We start from the raw sequence: 14,594 nt of genomic DNA on the forward strand, positions 1-14,594 counted from the left end.
GGGGGAATGGCTCAGTGCTCCTTGATTCGACTGGGTCATGTTGCTAGCTGACTGTGACCAGTTCCCCAAGAATCAGCATACACTTGGCTGAGCACCACCAAGGGCAGGGTGGGATTGGTCAATAAGGGCTCTCAGTGACACAGTGACCTCTGAGGTGCCTTCAACATGTGGGATGTACCTCTCCTCCAATCGGCACAGAACCCCCCACCCCCATGGGGTTGTGATACCTTTGAACTTTAAAAGATAAGTAGCTTGAAATTTTATAGAGTCAGGGGACTGTGCCCTCACTTCTTCATTCTCCACTATGTGTACTCGTGCGGTTCGTACAGTACCTGCCAGCTGTCTTAAACATACACAGCAGGTGATTCCATATCAGGTGGGTACAGAAATGGGCAACTCTAAGTCAAAACAGTTAATGTGGGAGACAACACTGAGGTCCTGCATACAAGTAATAGGTTTATTCCATGCTAAAAAGAGAAGAAAACACAACATTTCAGCCATGGAGCCACACCTGAAGAAGGGTCCATGGCCAAAACGTTGTGTTTTCTTTCTTCTTTTTTTTCAGCATGGAATAAACCTATTACTTGTTCTATACAGTATGTCAATCTCACTGAAATGCTGTGGATTGTTTTGAAGGCTGCTATTGCAAAGAGGAAATCAAAATTGCCTGTAGACTTCACAGCTGTATGTGTTGAGGAAGGCTAAAAATATAATCAGAATGATCCTAGGAACATGTTTATACAATATTTATCACTTTATGCATGTCATATAATGCACACACATTTATACAAGTGCTATTTACAGTACATAATTTTTCCTCTGGCTGCATAATTATTTCCAACACAGAATAAATGATCTTAATTATAAAACAGAATGTCTAATTTGTATTTTCAGTAGTACTATTGGAAATTATACCAACCACACAAATTGTGCATTTTCTCAGATTCTTAGGTGTCTGTTTCACTGGTCATAGTAGAGCTTTGCTTTACTGATAAACCATAATAAGGTCTCTGCCTCTAAGAATATGAAGTCTCTTTAGGCAGCTCTGCTTTCTAGTGCTGTGAAACAGCCAGAAACTTAATACCTATTCATATATCCCATAATACACAGCAATTGCTGCTCGCTATTACCATCACAATACTGGAAGTTGTTCCAAAGACGACCTACTGTATAAAGTTGGTACTCAAAATGTGTATTGTTCTTGTTAAAACCATAAAAAACAGGTCTCCTTACCTCTCCTTGCTGGTGCTGGCTTTGTCTGCTATGTGATGTTCTATCACTTTGCCTCCGATCCACAGCGTGCCCATTTTCCAGGCGGGAATCACGAGGCTTGTCAAACCAATCAGTCTCCTCCCGGCGCAGGTGGTAAGCTTTGGAAAGCAAGTTAGAATCAATTGCCCCATCCCAGAAGAAAACAACAGCAGTGATGGACAGCAGGGCATAGAACAACCTGCTTATTGTATTGCTTGGGATCAGTAAGTTCATGCAAGGAAACGTGTGACACGTTGGGAGAAATAAAAAAACAGTAAGCAGAAGCACAACGAGAGGAAAGACAGCTAAAACATACATTAGGCTTTAATGAAGGTCTGTGATTTTTGAAGGAATACTTCCTTCATTTTTCAAGGTGCTTGTCAATAAATGTAATCTATTCTGGAAAAAAAAGGTATTTCATCATAAGATGAAAGCTATTTCCCATTATCAAAAACTAGTAAATTATATTTTTCAGCTAAAAATGAATAGATGGTATACTAACATGTCATGTGTACTTCAGTTAAGTTCATAAGAATGGCACTGACCATTTGCCCCAAGCATTAAAAAAATCAAAACTACCACCTAATCAGCATGGGTTTTGAAGGAAATTAATTTCTTATATCGCCTTCTAAAGGTTTCACGAAACTACCTCCATATTTCTACTTCTTTGAATGCCCCTAAGTGACCTTTAAAGTTAATTTATTTGGAAATGTCAACCGAATCTTGCAATAAAATATGGATGGTTTTGGACTCTTACGTTCTTCACAGAAAGAATGAGTTTGTTTTGCATATATAATTTTTTAATCACTGTTTGAAATTGAAATCCCAGAATTTCACATACTGCCTACAGTAAATGCGAAAAATGCCATACATTTTTGTTTCAATTGACATTTTTCTTCATGTTTGTTTCAAGTGTATGACTTACAATATTGACTTATTCAAATCCAGGAGTGCTTGACTTTATGTAAAAGTTATAATCTAGCAAGAGATCTATCTTAAGGTATTGTTTTCCCTATGTATACTGTAAAAACACCAACAAAACAGAAAAAAATATAATATAAAATATAACTATTTTATAACAAATTTTACTATGTGTTATACTTTTAATACATTTTAGTTTTGTATCTGTTATTGATATCTGCAAAATTGAATGTTTACAAAGAATAGATTTACAATACCTTGGTATAGAACAGTTCCCTGGGCCTGTTTCATATACTGTAGTATGATTAGTATTCATCTTCGTGTTTCCTTCTTAATTTAGAACTCAGATTTGTCAAAATTAAATGAACTATTATTTGTTTTATTTTCTTCATGACAAATAACATATGAAATCTAAAGTCTTCTTGACTTGTGCCAAATGAAGAAATGTCTAGGAAAAAAAATACCGTAATTTTGCTGTGGAACGCTGCATCCCAATGTATTCTTGGCGCATTCAAATGTTTTTTTGTAGCGATCACATTCTAAAAAGGAATTAAACTGCAGTCAAAAAAGATGCAATTAACCTCTTATACATGGAGTGATGAAGTGTCAAATTAAATGGACTAAATCTGTCCTGAAATCAGTTTTTTATACATGTATGGTTATACTGTGTACTTAAAATGTAATCAGTCCGTCAGCCTAAAATGAGTGATGTTTCAACTAAATTAAAGTTGTTACTCTTTATGAAAAACATAAATTGTGCACTAGAATTACATAACTGTGGTGCACTGCTTTCTCAACAAGAGAAAACAGAAGTGTTGATACCATTGTGAGTTGTAGAGGTATAATATTACAAAACAGACAAGCCTTTTTTCTTTGTTGTTGTTGCATACGTCAGTCCCATACAGCTGTGATTAGACATAGAGGTTGCCAGACAAGATACAAGTTTTTTAGTACAGGTCATCAATTCACAGAAGTGACAGCTAATTTTAGCCTCCATTAACAATACGAAGAATGTATCAATCATGGTGTGAACCAATGGTTTGAGTGGATAATAATGAATGTACTACAGAAAACTTGGAACAAGTATGTTTTGCATTCAAAATTATTTTTTACACTTACATTATTATGCATGTAGATAAGGAAGACTCACAATCCCTAAACAACAGCTTTGGGTGCATATGGAGATGAATACCAATGGATCGGAAGTGTACCACTGAGATGCAATTTGTTCAAACCATGAGACATATGGTAAATATATATTTATGCTTTATGAGTTTTAAAATTATTTTAACTCTCACCTTCTAAATCCCAGCTAGTGCCTCCTGCTGTGATGCAAAATTATGTTTTAGAATCTAAATGGCAAATTACTACAAGAAAAGGTTAGTGCTTCCTACAGCAGAAAAGACATTGATGACTGTCTCTTTCATCTGTGACTTTTCTGTAATCTGAGAATCTTTATCTGAATTCAGCAAATTATAATATAATGAGTATAAGTACTGTATAATAAGTCATAGGTATTTATAATTGAGGCTCATAACGGTGGATTATACATAAATATATCTACATATAAGCCTGCAAACTGTTTCTGCAAATTCGGTTCTGATCTCATAGGGAACCTTTTCATGACCAGAAATATCCAAGAGGGTTTTACCATGAGTTTATGTTATATTAAGATGCTATAAAGCCACACTGTAGGTCATACAGTAATGTTAAGTAACTTTGCGAATGGTATACTGTACATATGAAATTCTCAATAACTGACAATTTGTTTTTGTCAGACAAATTGTCAGAGAGACAACAAAATCGGTAAATTAGTGCTTTGAAAGTATACAGTAAATATTACTATGAATAAAACTAATCTTGCAAGACACAGTCCATATTCTCCCAGAGGAACAGCACTTCACAACCTCTTTAGCCTTACCTTACTCATTAGAAACGTAAGCAATTAGTAAGTTCAGCTTTTACCCTGCCTTGATTTAACGTGATTATTTCTCCCAGACACATTTGTGTCACCAGAGAGGTGTTAAATACCACAACTAGGACAAGGTTATACTACACTGTACCGTATGACATCTAATTTCACATAATGGCTGCATATTCTGTCCTACTTAATGCATTAGCTTTAGCAGGATTAGTATACTAAAAAAAGCAGGAGTATTTGATTTATGTTATAGTTCTTTAGCAATATTAAGGATCAGCCTTAATAGAAACAGAAAAAAAACATGCCAGTAGAAATATAATTGTGGCAGATCAGGTTTTGAAGATTGTACAGTAACAGCCAACTGCCACTAGAGGCTGACAAAGGCCTCAGTCACTTGTAAATAGTTTCAATGGGTGTCAATCAGTCCATTAAAAGTTTGGTGACAGTGGTTGTTGGGTTTTTGGTAGAGGTCTGGAGAGGGTTATTTGTGTTAAGTAGTGGGGAGAAGGGACTGTTTGTGACTGCAAGACGTGTTCTTATGGTAACTCTGCAATAAAGACTCCTGCACTGTACAGCGTCTTCCTGGTGAGTTTACATGTGCTAAGATAGTTAGAGTAACTCAAAGATGGGGTCTGTCATAGCAATAGTAATTATTTTCTGCTTATGTAAATTAAATCCCTATCACTTTCCCCTCTCTTTCCACCTAGCAATATTTCCTTTTTGAAAATGGTTACTTAAGAAATTATCAAATTTCTTTCATCTTTTTTTAAAAGGGATAAAGGCAGCATTTAATTTTTACCTAAATCCATCAATTGCAATATGTTTTTAGTTCACATCCAAAGTGGAAGTCATTTGTTTGGAAGGGTTAAAAAGGGCATTTTGTAATTTCTGATAACTAGAAGTGCTCCAGTCAGCAATTCACAGGATAAACTGTTTGGTAAAACTTTGTTAACTAAATAGAGTAGTAGGAATGGGCAGTGCCTTTAAACAGGTTTTATCTTAGAATACAATTTCTTCATTTTCTTCACATTTCTTCAATTCACAGGTTTATTAAACTGTTTTCTCATCGAAGGATGTATTCTCCTCCCACTTCTATAGAGTATCAGCAATTCTTTCTGAACATTTTAATATGTACTAGAGTGCTGCCAAAAAAACAACATAACTAGTTTTATTACCATTTGTGGGCACAATTATACCGTATGTAAGTGATCAGGAACATTGTGACAGTAAACCCTTGTATCTCAAGTAACAGCCAATTAATGAGTGGGACATTGATGATTAACCTAGAAATTGTTTTATAATGATGACGATGGCTTGAAAAGCTTGGCATTTTCATTCTTGATGTCATAGCAGGGATGCTGTACAGAAGATTCAATACCCTCAAGGCAAATCAGTATCCCGCTGGAGACAGCCTTAATCACCCCACCCTTTTGCACAGTACCCATACACATGCAACTTTCCTCCTTTTGGCATATTTAAAGTAGGGCTGCAGAGCTCGTGTGTGAAAGGTGGTTACAGATGAATAGATCTCCTCCAACTAAAATGTGGAACACATCTTTTCAAAACAAATCTGCCTTTCAGATTTTTCATTAAACATCAGCCGCTGCTGTTGCTACTCCCACGACTCTAAGGCTGAAACGCAAGTTTTTAAACACCTGCCAATCTGCTTCCTTTGGGACAGAGAACACGGAAGACAAAAAGTGGGTCATGAATGCAAATTGGACAGACACGTTCACACTGACGTTATCTTGTAAGTAGCCCTCCAGTGACAGGAGGGAACCTGCAAAGGGGAAGATAACTCTCGGCACACTGGCATATGGGAAATCTTTGGCTTTATTTACTGCAGCTATTGGAGAGGCGGCTTAAATGACTTTCAGACCACAAGCTTCCCTTGGAGAGATTACTACCCAGAACAGTTCCTCCAAACCTGACAGTTTTACAATGCACTGGAGCTACTGTACCTCGGCATGATAGCTACAGAACAGCAGAAATGTTTCCTGCTGTGTATATGCAGTACACTGGATTTCATAAAGCTGTATTTCATAATGGACATTAAGAGATAGGGTCCATCTCTGGTCACTTTACAGCTTCTCTGGCCCAACCGCTTACCTTCTCTGTCCAATGTTTTGACACCCAAGGATGCTGGTTTCTGCTGTCTATCTGGGCCTCACAGTCCCCTCATTCCTTATCTCTCTGACAAGTCATAAAACTGAATTACACAGATGACTTTGACTCTCTAATTCTGTCCCCGGCACAAACTCAGCACTGGTCCATGGCAAGCTACACTGTACATTGGAACAGGAGAAGGTTCATTCCAAGCTGAATGAATTTCGGCTGTGGAGCCTTCTTCTGGCGCGTCGACACTTTGTGTTTCTTTTCTTTTTACCTTTCAGCTTGGAATGGATCTTCACCTATTCCTTTGCAGACAATGAATGCTGCCACAGCTCCCTACTCAAATATATGTATTGTCTTGCTAGCAATTCCAAGCAGCTCTCGCACAGTGTATGGAGATTCCCAAACTAGTCATGGAATTCAACTCCCATTTGCAGCTCAAGGAAAATCCCTCTGCACCGCAGGTGACAGTTTTTAACAGACAAGCCTCTTATAATCAGCCTCTTATAATCCCTATTGTTTCTAACAATATACACAACAGACGTTTTCTTCCTGTGCAAAGCGTGCTCCACTCCATTATTTCTCGTGGTAAGGATAAGAATGGAATGTGATGATTTAAGTAATAAACAAATACCTGATAATACATACAGTAATACTACTTTACTGTAAACACTGCATGTGGCTCTCAGAGACCACTACTTCATCTCTTCACCTTACATCTGCACCCAAAAGTTATGCATTCAGATTTTTGGGGCAATGCAGTCTCTACATTTTTATTTTCTCTGTGCTATTTTCTGTTTTTGCCAGAAAATGTAAACTTCAAATGCTTCACTTAAAATGACCCATGATGCTTACCCTCTACAATTGTTAATCCACAGACTGTGAAAAATTCTACATACCCATGTCACAAGAAATAAATCAAGGATTTGTTGCAGCCCTAATTTAAAATTATGCCAAAAATCATGTTTGTTGAAGAACTGTAATGATAGTACGATGATTGGTTAATTTTTCAGAACATAAAGACATGCAAATTATATCAGCAGGCATATAGACATCCTATGGCAGTCATAAAAAAATCAAATGCATGCAAATTACATTTGCTTTATTTTAATCAATATACACATTACACATGTACTGTATATGTACATGCAATTGTATGACACTGAATTTAGGTATTGTTAAAATAATGCTTGTGAAATAGTAACAAACCATAAACTTCTGATGTGGAAAAAATGCATATTTTATCTTGACAACACAAATGGATATAATAAAAAACCTTAAATAAAAATAACTGGGTCACGTAACTGCTATACCTGTAATGAAAAGGTGGACAAGTAACAGTCAATCTGCTGGGCTCAGATAGGTGAATAAATCTGTAGTGTATCTCTTTCTACACACTAGTTTAACGGTAAACAAAATGCTAAATTTGCAGTCCAAATGACACTTGTTGATTAAAAAACGTTCTGTATTAGAATTGGAGTATACAAAGTATAAGCACTCCAGGACTTAACAGCAACAGATACTATATACAGTATACTGCACATATAATTATAAATATTATAAATTGCATATCTTAATTGATGTATTGTTTCTGTTATCTAATCTGAAACAAATCAGACAAAACATAAATGCCTTTAAAGTAACAATTAATTTCAAGATTCATTTCAATCTATCATCTTGCAATGCCTTATACACATGTAAAAGAGACTGAGTTAAGTCTTGATCCATTTACATACAGGCAAATTCCTTCTTTCACTGGAAGAGGAGGGGAGGTGCTCAGGAATACAACTGTAACTTCTGACTCCCACATGTTATAAAAGATAAAATTTTGTTGGCCATCAAGACAAGAGAATTCTCAAAAGTTTCAAAAGGTGCAGAACCTACATTTAATAAATTTCAGGTCCAAACTGTAAGAGTCACACTCACCCTCACTGATGAGCACTAGCAATGTTTATGGCAGCCTTTTACATCACCGTCAATAGAGACCCATTGACAGGAGACTCGGATCACCTGGTGACGTTTTACGACACACGTCCGTTCCAAGTGATTCAGAAGATAAGGACTCGGATGTGACAGGGCTCTATTATACTGTAGTATCTGCTGCTGAGATGGGACAAGCAGCAGACCTGTGAGGCGTGGAAAGAACCAAAATGCTGGGAAAGAAGCTGCTGAGGGGAAACCTGCAGGCAGCACGCAAAAACAAGGGCCTGCACAGTCTCGCCCCAGCAGTGGATTATCACAGTCTTGATCTTCTGAATCACCTGGAATGGGTGTGGTCGTAAATCATCTCCAGGTGATCCCAGCCCACAGTAACCTGGGGTTGGATGGTGATGTAATTGGCTGCCGCCTCAATGCTAGCTCACCTTACTGCTCATTTGCAAGGATGAGCACAGCAAAAATATTCCCAATATCCATCCATTTTCTAATTGCTTCTTTCAGGGTCCCGGGGTAGCCGGAGCCAATTCCGACAAGCAATGGCAGAAAAGTTGGGATTTCAAATTTTATCTGCAACCTGTTTAGCTGGGGTTTTTCTTTCTAATTAAAGTTTTATTCAGAGCAGAATCTTGTTTATTCAGCAAAAAACTGAGAAAGAAACATCTTTCAAACATAAGTCTTCATTTTCATTCAACATCAGATATGATTTAAATACAATCATATGAAACCTCAGTTTGTATTAAAAAGTTAAATTTGGATTTCTTTTAATATGAGAGCCTTTAGTTGGTCAAGAGAGGCACTTGTTTGCCCTTAATAAAAGGTTAGATTTGCTTTTATGGCAGATATGCCATCATAAATCTATCTAACATCTTAATTTATTTTCCTGGCTAACTAACACTATCACTAACATAACAAACTATGTATAAAGATAAAAACAAAAAACTTCCTAACAAAAAGAAACAATTTTGTAGCCAAAGCATATTACTATTACTATTAGGTGCTAAAACCTAATTTTAACAAAATCGGCAAAATAAGTTATATTTCTCAAAGACAAACCTACATGCAAGAGGAAGAATCACATTAGGAAACAAAATGCGCCAAGAAATTACTTGAAATGGTTTTACAGACAAAACCGTTCAGATCATACACATTGAAAAGACCAAAAAAAAAGACATTAATGGAAAAGAGCCATAAGCATGCTTCATGTGCACACAGCACAGCAAGATAAACAAAACCGCATACAAAGAAATACCAGTACACAAGATAAACTTTAGACAGCAAACATAATAAGAGAAATCGAAGCTTTGTACACATAGACCAGCACGATCACATACATGCATAAAAGTGGACGTCTGCAGAATGACAGTGAGCTAACAGTCTGAGGCCTAATTTACCTTCACTATCTGACATTGCATGCTGGAAGTCATCCATTATGAATGCGATATCCCGGTCATATCCTCTGGTCCTTGTATCTTCTCTCATGTGCTGCTGCACCTCAGGAAGAGAGTGGCTAGAGCCGAACTGATCCCTGGAATCAGCACAAATAGGAGGAAGGGGTCCACCAGAAGCCCGGGTCATACCCATTGGTTGTCCAACTGGGCTCAGAGGACTTTCTTCCTCTGAGTTTTGGGCCACAATTGGAATCCTCCCCCTGCTCTGGCTTATCGGTAGGCTGGACGGTTTTGTTCTTACTGAAGGTGATGGGTACGACACATCTAAGGGCTCGCTCTCAGTTTTCAATCTCAGAGATGAACTGGACGAATCTCTTTTGATTGAAAGGTCAAGTCCATAGACTGAAGAAGGCCTTGAAGAAGGTCTTGACCTGCTGCCGCTGGGATATGGCTTGTCCAGCTCATCCTGAAGAGAAGATCTCATAGTAGGGCCTAAATTCAGAGTTTGTCCAAGAGACTGTGCAAGGTTAGTTCCAAGTGTGGAACCCAAGTATTTCTGCTGCTCAGAGATATTTTTTCTCAGGCCAAAGGTAATATCATCCTGTAGTAATCTAGCTCTGGATGAAAGACCACTAACTGCTGAGGTGCTAGAAGGAAGGTAACTACTATAATCCGGCTCCAAATCTCTGCTTTCCTGTATGGGGGAAAACTTGGTAATTTTAGGGTCAATTAATGCTTTTTTATGTTTGGTTTGTTTCTGGTACAGCACAGATGATGGAAGCTGTTTGGCAGCTTGCTTTTCAAGTGTAAGTCTGCTGATACTGTACTTTTCAGACTTTGGAAAGTGTCTGTAACTGCTGTCACCATGGTAATAGTGAGGCAGTCCAGAGAGATGCTCCAGCCCTTCAGTCCCCCGACGGAACTCCTGCTTTATTTGCTGTTTCAGGAGTTTTAATTCATAAGGATCCTCCATAGGATCTTCTTCAGCTTTCCCATAGGTGTGCAGTCTGGAGGAAGTCTGAAGGGGGCCGAGGAAATCTGTTACCTCGGCACTCCTGCGCACCTCGGCCGCGCGAAGCAGACGGTCAGCCTTTGAGAGATCTTTGTCAGGGATGCTAAAAGTAGAAGACAGCCCTGTGGTGCCTTTCGTGAGTTCGCCAATGTCATCAATTAGGACATAGTTCCTGGGACCATGATGGTCAATATCTGCATAGAAGGAATCAGCAGATATGCTTGACATAGGGCTGCTAGCCATGCTGCTTCTCTCATCTAAACCTATCCTCAGGTCAAGACTGTTATATTTGCTTCCAAGGTGGGGAACTGCATACGTACTGTCAGTGGAAGAAGGTACAATCATGAGGGGCTGGTTGCGTATGACCTCATAGTTCGTGGTAATCTTTGGTTCCAGGTCAGCAAGGGTAGTCTGTCTTGGTTTTGACTGCATTAAAAGCATCTGTGATGGATGCTGGTAGTTTTGCTGTTGGGAGGCCTGAGGGTAAGACAATGTTGGCACGGAAGAGTAGCTGGACTGGGTTTGGTAAGGAGAAACTGATTGATGGTACAGGGACTGCTGCTGGTAGTGAGCCTGTTGGGTATATTGAGAAGGGGCTTGTGTTGGCAGTGAAGGAGGTGCATATTGATACTGAGTATAAGGACTAGTGGGCTGGGCATACTGAGGTTCAGGCTGGGTCTGTGGTGGTATGAACTGATTAAATTCAGACTGCGGTGCAGTTCTTGGTCTTTCTAAACCATGTTGACTTTCCACCCTAGTCCCTCTGATGTTGCTTACTTCACTGTCCGACATATAATCCCGTTCTTCAGCAACACCCTGCAAATACGCCCTCTCCCTCTTCTCGCGCTCTTTCAGCAAAGCTTCTTTTCTCCTGTTAATGCCCATTTCCAGGTACCTCAACTTGGCATCAATTTCTTTTTCCTCCTCATCCAACTCAGCCTGCTTCTTTCGAAGCTTAGAAGACTCTCGCTCGACAAGGTCGAGCTCTCTGTCTATGTCTTGAAGGATCTTTGCTCTGGCCATTGTGTTTGTCCTGCAGATTCGTCTGCGCGAAACTGAACCTACTGTCGTATAACCAGACTGGCCCCCAGCTGTTTCCTCTTCAGGTGGTGGATTTGGAAGAGTTCGTTTAACTTTCTTTTGTGTGCCTGAAGGTGTACCACTCTGAGAGCCTTTGGTCTAGAAGAAAAAGGAATCATTGTAAAGTTACTGGAATGGTGTAATGCAGAAAATTCCACAGCTGCTTCACCAGCATGTGAAATTGACCACATATGATGCTACAGTACATCATAATCTATGACCAATCGACAGACAGAACTTTTAACAAACTGTGGGATGCACAGCTCAGAGTTTTCCCCAAGTATAAGTAAATAGGTATCATATGCAATTGATGAGGAAGTGCAGTAACAAAAGAAGCTTTATCCCAGGGAATAGATGTGACAGGGAATATCTGTGGTTGATTTAAAAATTTAAAGTTTGTGAAGTAAAATTCAACTACTAGGGAGCAACTACAGACAGTATAATTTACTTCACATCAAGTATCCCTAGATCCTTGGTGGCTCAATTTTCTTCAGCAAACTCAGCATTAGCTTTTTTAAATGCAACTCACATGAGCAGGATAACGTGCTCTAAGCCTGGAGCGTTCAAGCAGAAAACTGTTTTCTACATCATTGGGTAGAACCTGTATTAAAAATGCTACTCACATTTTTTTTTCTTCATTTTGCTCTCTGTTGGAACAAAGATTCTAAATCTATACATCTGTAGTAGACGCTCAGTGTTTCATTAAAAATGCGAAGCAAAATCTTTAGATTCTTTATTTATGTCATTAAAAACATATTTGAATAGAAAGATTTGGCGGCATTTCGGTTAGCTTCATTCATTTAGATGTACATTGCTTAATGGTTCATGTATTGATGCTTAAAATGTTTGAAACCACAGATTTCAATATGGCAATATGTATTTCAAAGATGTAGAAAGCAATTAATGTATTTTTTAATGCATAATACATAATAATTTGACAGATTGCAGAATTATGCTTCCAGTATTGTTTATGAATGAACCCTTGGTCTATTTTGCAAATGCACTTAAAATGTTATAATTAGGAAAGCAATTCCTACTGATAACATACTGACAATGTTATCAAGACACCAAAGAATTTATAAGGGACATTGTTATATCTGGTCTTACTAGTATTTCTTGGTGCAAATAAGCATTATGTTTGCGATTTAAAATAAAACTTTAGAAATAATGTTAACATCTCTACATACACGCATATACAGTAATTACACGTTAGAGAGCTCTAGACAGATATGTGAGACACCTCCCTAATTATCTGTATATTAGATTATTGCATGGAGAGAAATACAGTCGATCTGAATAACACCCAATCCATCTATTTACAAATCTTGCAGAGTAGGTGTTGCTGTTTTTTTCATCTTGATATTTTTTCATTTGTGGCACAACACAGTATTGTTGCATTAATACTTAAATAATAAAATACAGCAAATACATTAAATTAAAGCAACATGTAAATTAAGTATTCATTAGCACAAATAAACCATGTTTTGATCAGCTAAAGGAATTTCGATAAAGCTTTAGACTTTCGTAGTTGGGCATTACTTATGACTTGAATTTTGAGTAAATCTACAGTATTATGAATGGATGTGATTAATAAATGTATGAACATAAGCTTATTGTAAATTATACCAGTGTGAATTGTTCACCGCCCTCAAGTGTGAATTTCATGCTAGTTCCAGACATCATTCAAGTATTTCCATGAATTTGCTACAGGAAAAGGACAACCAAATTTAAATCATTACTATAGACTTTTACAGAAGATACAGCAATGTCTTTCTAATAATCTGTGCCGCTTCCTTAAGCCTCTGGAATATTTTCTATAGACTTCCAAAATGCAATTACAGAGAATTAAGTAGAAGATCCACGAGCCTTTCATATTGACATTAGTAAAACCACTGTTACTTCATTGTGCATCCTAAAAAAAAACTTAGCACTCATAGCTTTGAAAAAGCGTTTAATACCGATGAATGGGAAAAATTATGAGTTTGTAGTAGTCTTTTTTTTTAAATGGAACATGAGAAATTATAAGAAATGCAAATACTACGGCTTCATTTTATTGGGTCTTTCCTATTAACCTTTATAAGGAAGCAACATTGTGCTCTGCTTTTGTTCTGCTTGGAAGAGGAAACCGTTGTCCTTTATGGGGATCAACCAAAAATTCAAGGAGACTAAACCACAATATTTTCAGTCATTTCTGGTCATTATCCATAATGGCTACAGAAATTGATGAACAGCACAAGATTTCTGGATAATTAAGCAATAGATGAATATATGCATTTATCTCTCTGATTATGTACTCTGCTATATACAGTATAAATGCAAAATATATAAAATGCTCTATATTTCTATCTGCGCTTATTTATAAACAAGAAAACATAAAATACAGCATCCGTCTGCATACTTAACTATAAATAAACACAAAACATATCTCAGTTACAGCATGCAGATTTTTTTGCCTGATCTTAAAAGGGGAAATCTTGTTCAATATTAAATACAAATCAAACTTAAATAATACCAAAATATGCAATTACAAACATATTAGTGCAATGAAAGTGTATGGTAGTGCATCGCAGGGCACACACTGACACAAATATACACACACATTCAGACCAGGGTCAATTTTTCAGGAAGCCAATATACAGTACCTACCAACTCAATCAGGAACTCCCAGCCTCAGAACTGCATTCCATTGGTGCTTCCCTATCACCCTAACACCTTTTCTATATTATCTTAACGACAACTTCCCTAACTAACAGGATGATCCCTCTACAGGTACCCTTTTTTCTGACCTCCCCATCATCTCATATCGCCAACCACCTTATCTGCCTAAATTTCTTTTTCACAGCTCCCTTGACCGCCCTCAGCAGTCATCCACACCAGGCACTTTCCTCTGCAACAGAACTCGCTGCATCACCTGGAAATATATACTGATGGAAAAAAGAAACGCAACACCTCCTCCTCCACACTCTGGCCT

General features: G+C 37.7%; 1 protein-coding gene across 10 annotated transcripts in view; it reads right to left on the reverse strand.

Moving 5' to 3' along the window:
- Positions 1–14,594, reverse strand: part of pclob (piccolo presynaptic cytomatrix protein b) — a 136,478-nt gene that overhangs the window by 53,825 nt on the left and 68,059 nt on the right. For 7 of the 10 annotated variants that reach the window (XM_069192587.1, XM_069192592.1, XM_069192591.1 and 4 more), the window contains exons 7-10: positions 9,535–11,722; positions 3,471–3,497; positions 2,637–2,711; positions 1,234–1,370 (exon numbers count right to left, since the gene is read on the reverse strand). In XM_069192587.1, the coding sequence (XP_069048688.1) occupies positions 1,234–1,370; positions 2,637–2,711; positions 3,471–3,497; positions 9,535–11,722 (2,427 nt within the window). The remainder of the gene's footprint in view (positions 1–1,233; positions 1,371–2,636; positions 2,712–3,470; positions 3,498–9,534; positions 11,723–14,594) is intronic. The other 3 variants (XM_069192593.1, XM_069192589.1, XM_069192586.1) reach the window with 2 other exon arrangements.

The sequence above is a fragment of the Lepisosteus oculatus genome, chromosome 7 (genome assembly GCF_040954835.1).
Source record: "Lepisosteus oculatus isolate fLepOcu1 chromosome 7, fLepOcu1.hap2, whole genome shotgun sequence".
Classification (NCBI taxonomy): Eukaryota; Metazoa; Chordata; class Actinopteri; order Semionotiformes; family Lepisosteidae; genus Lepisosteus; species Lepisosteus oculatus.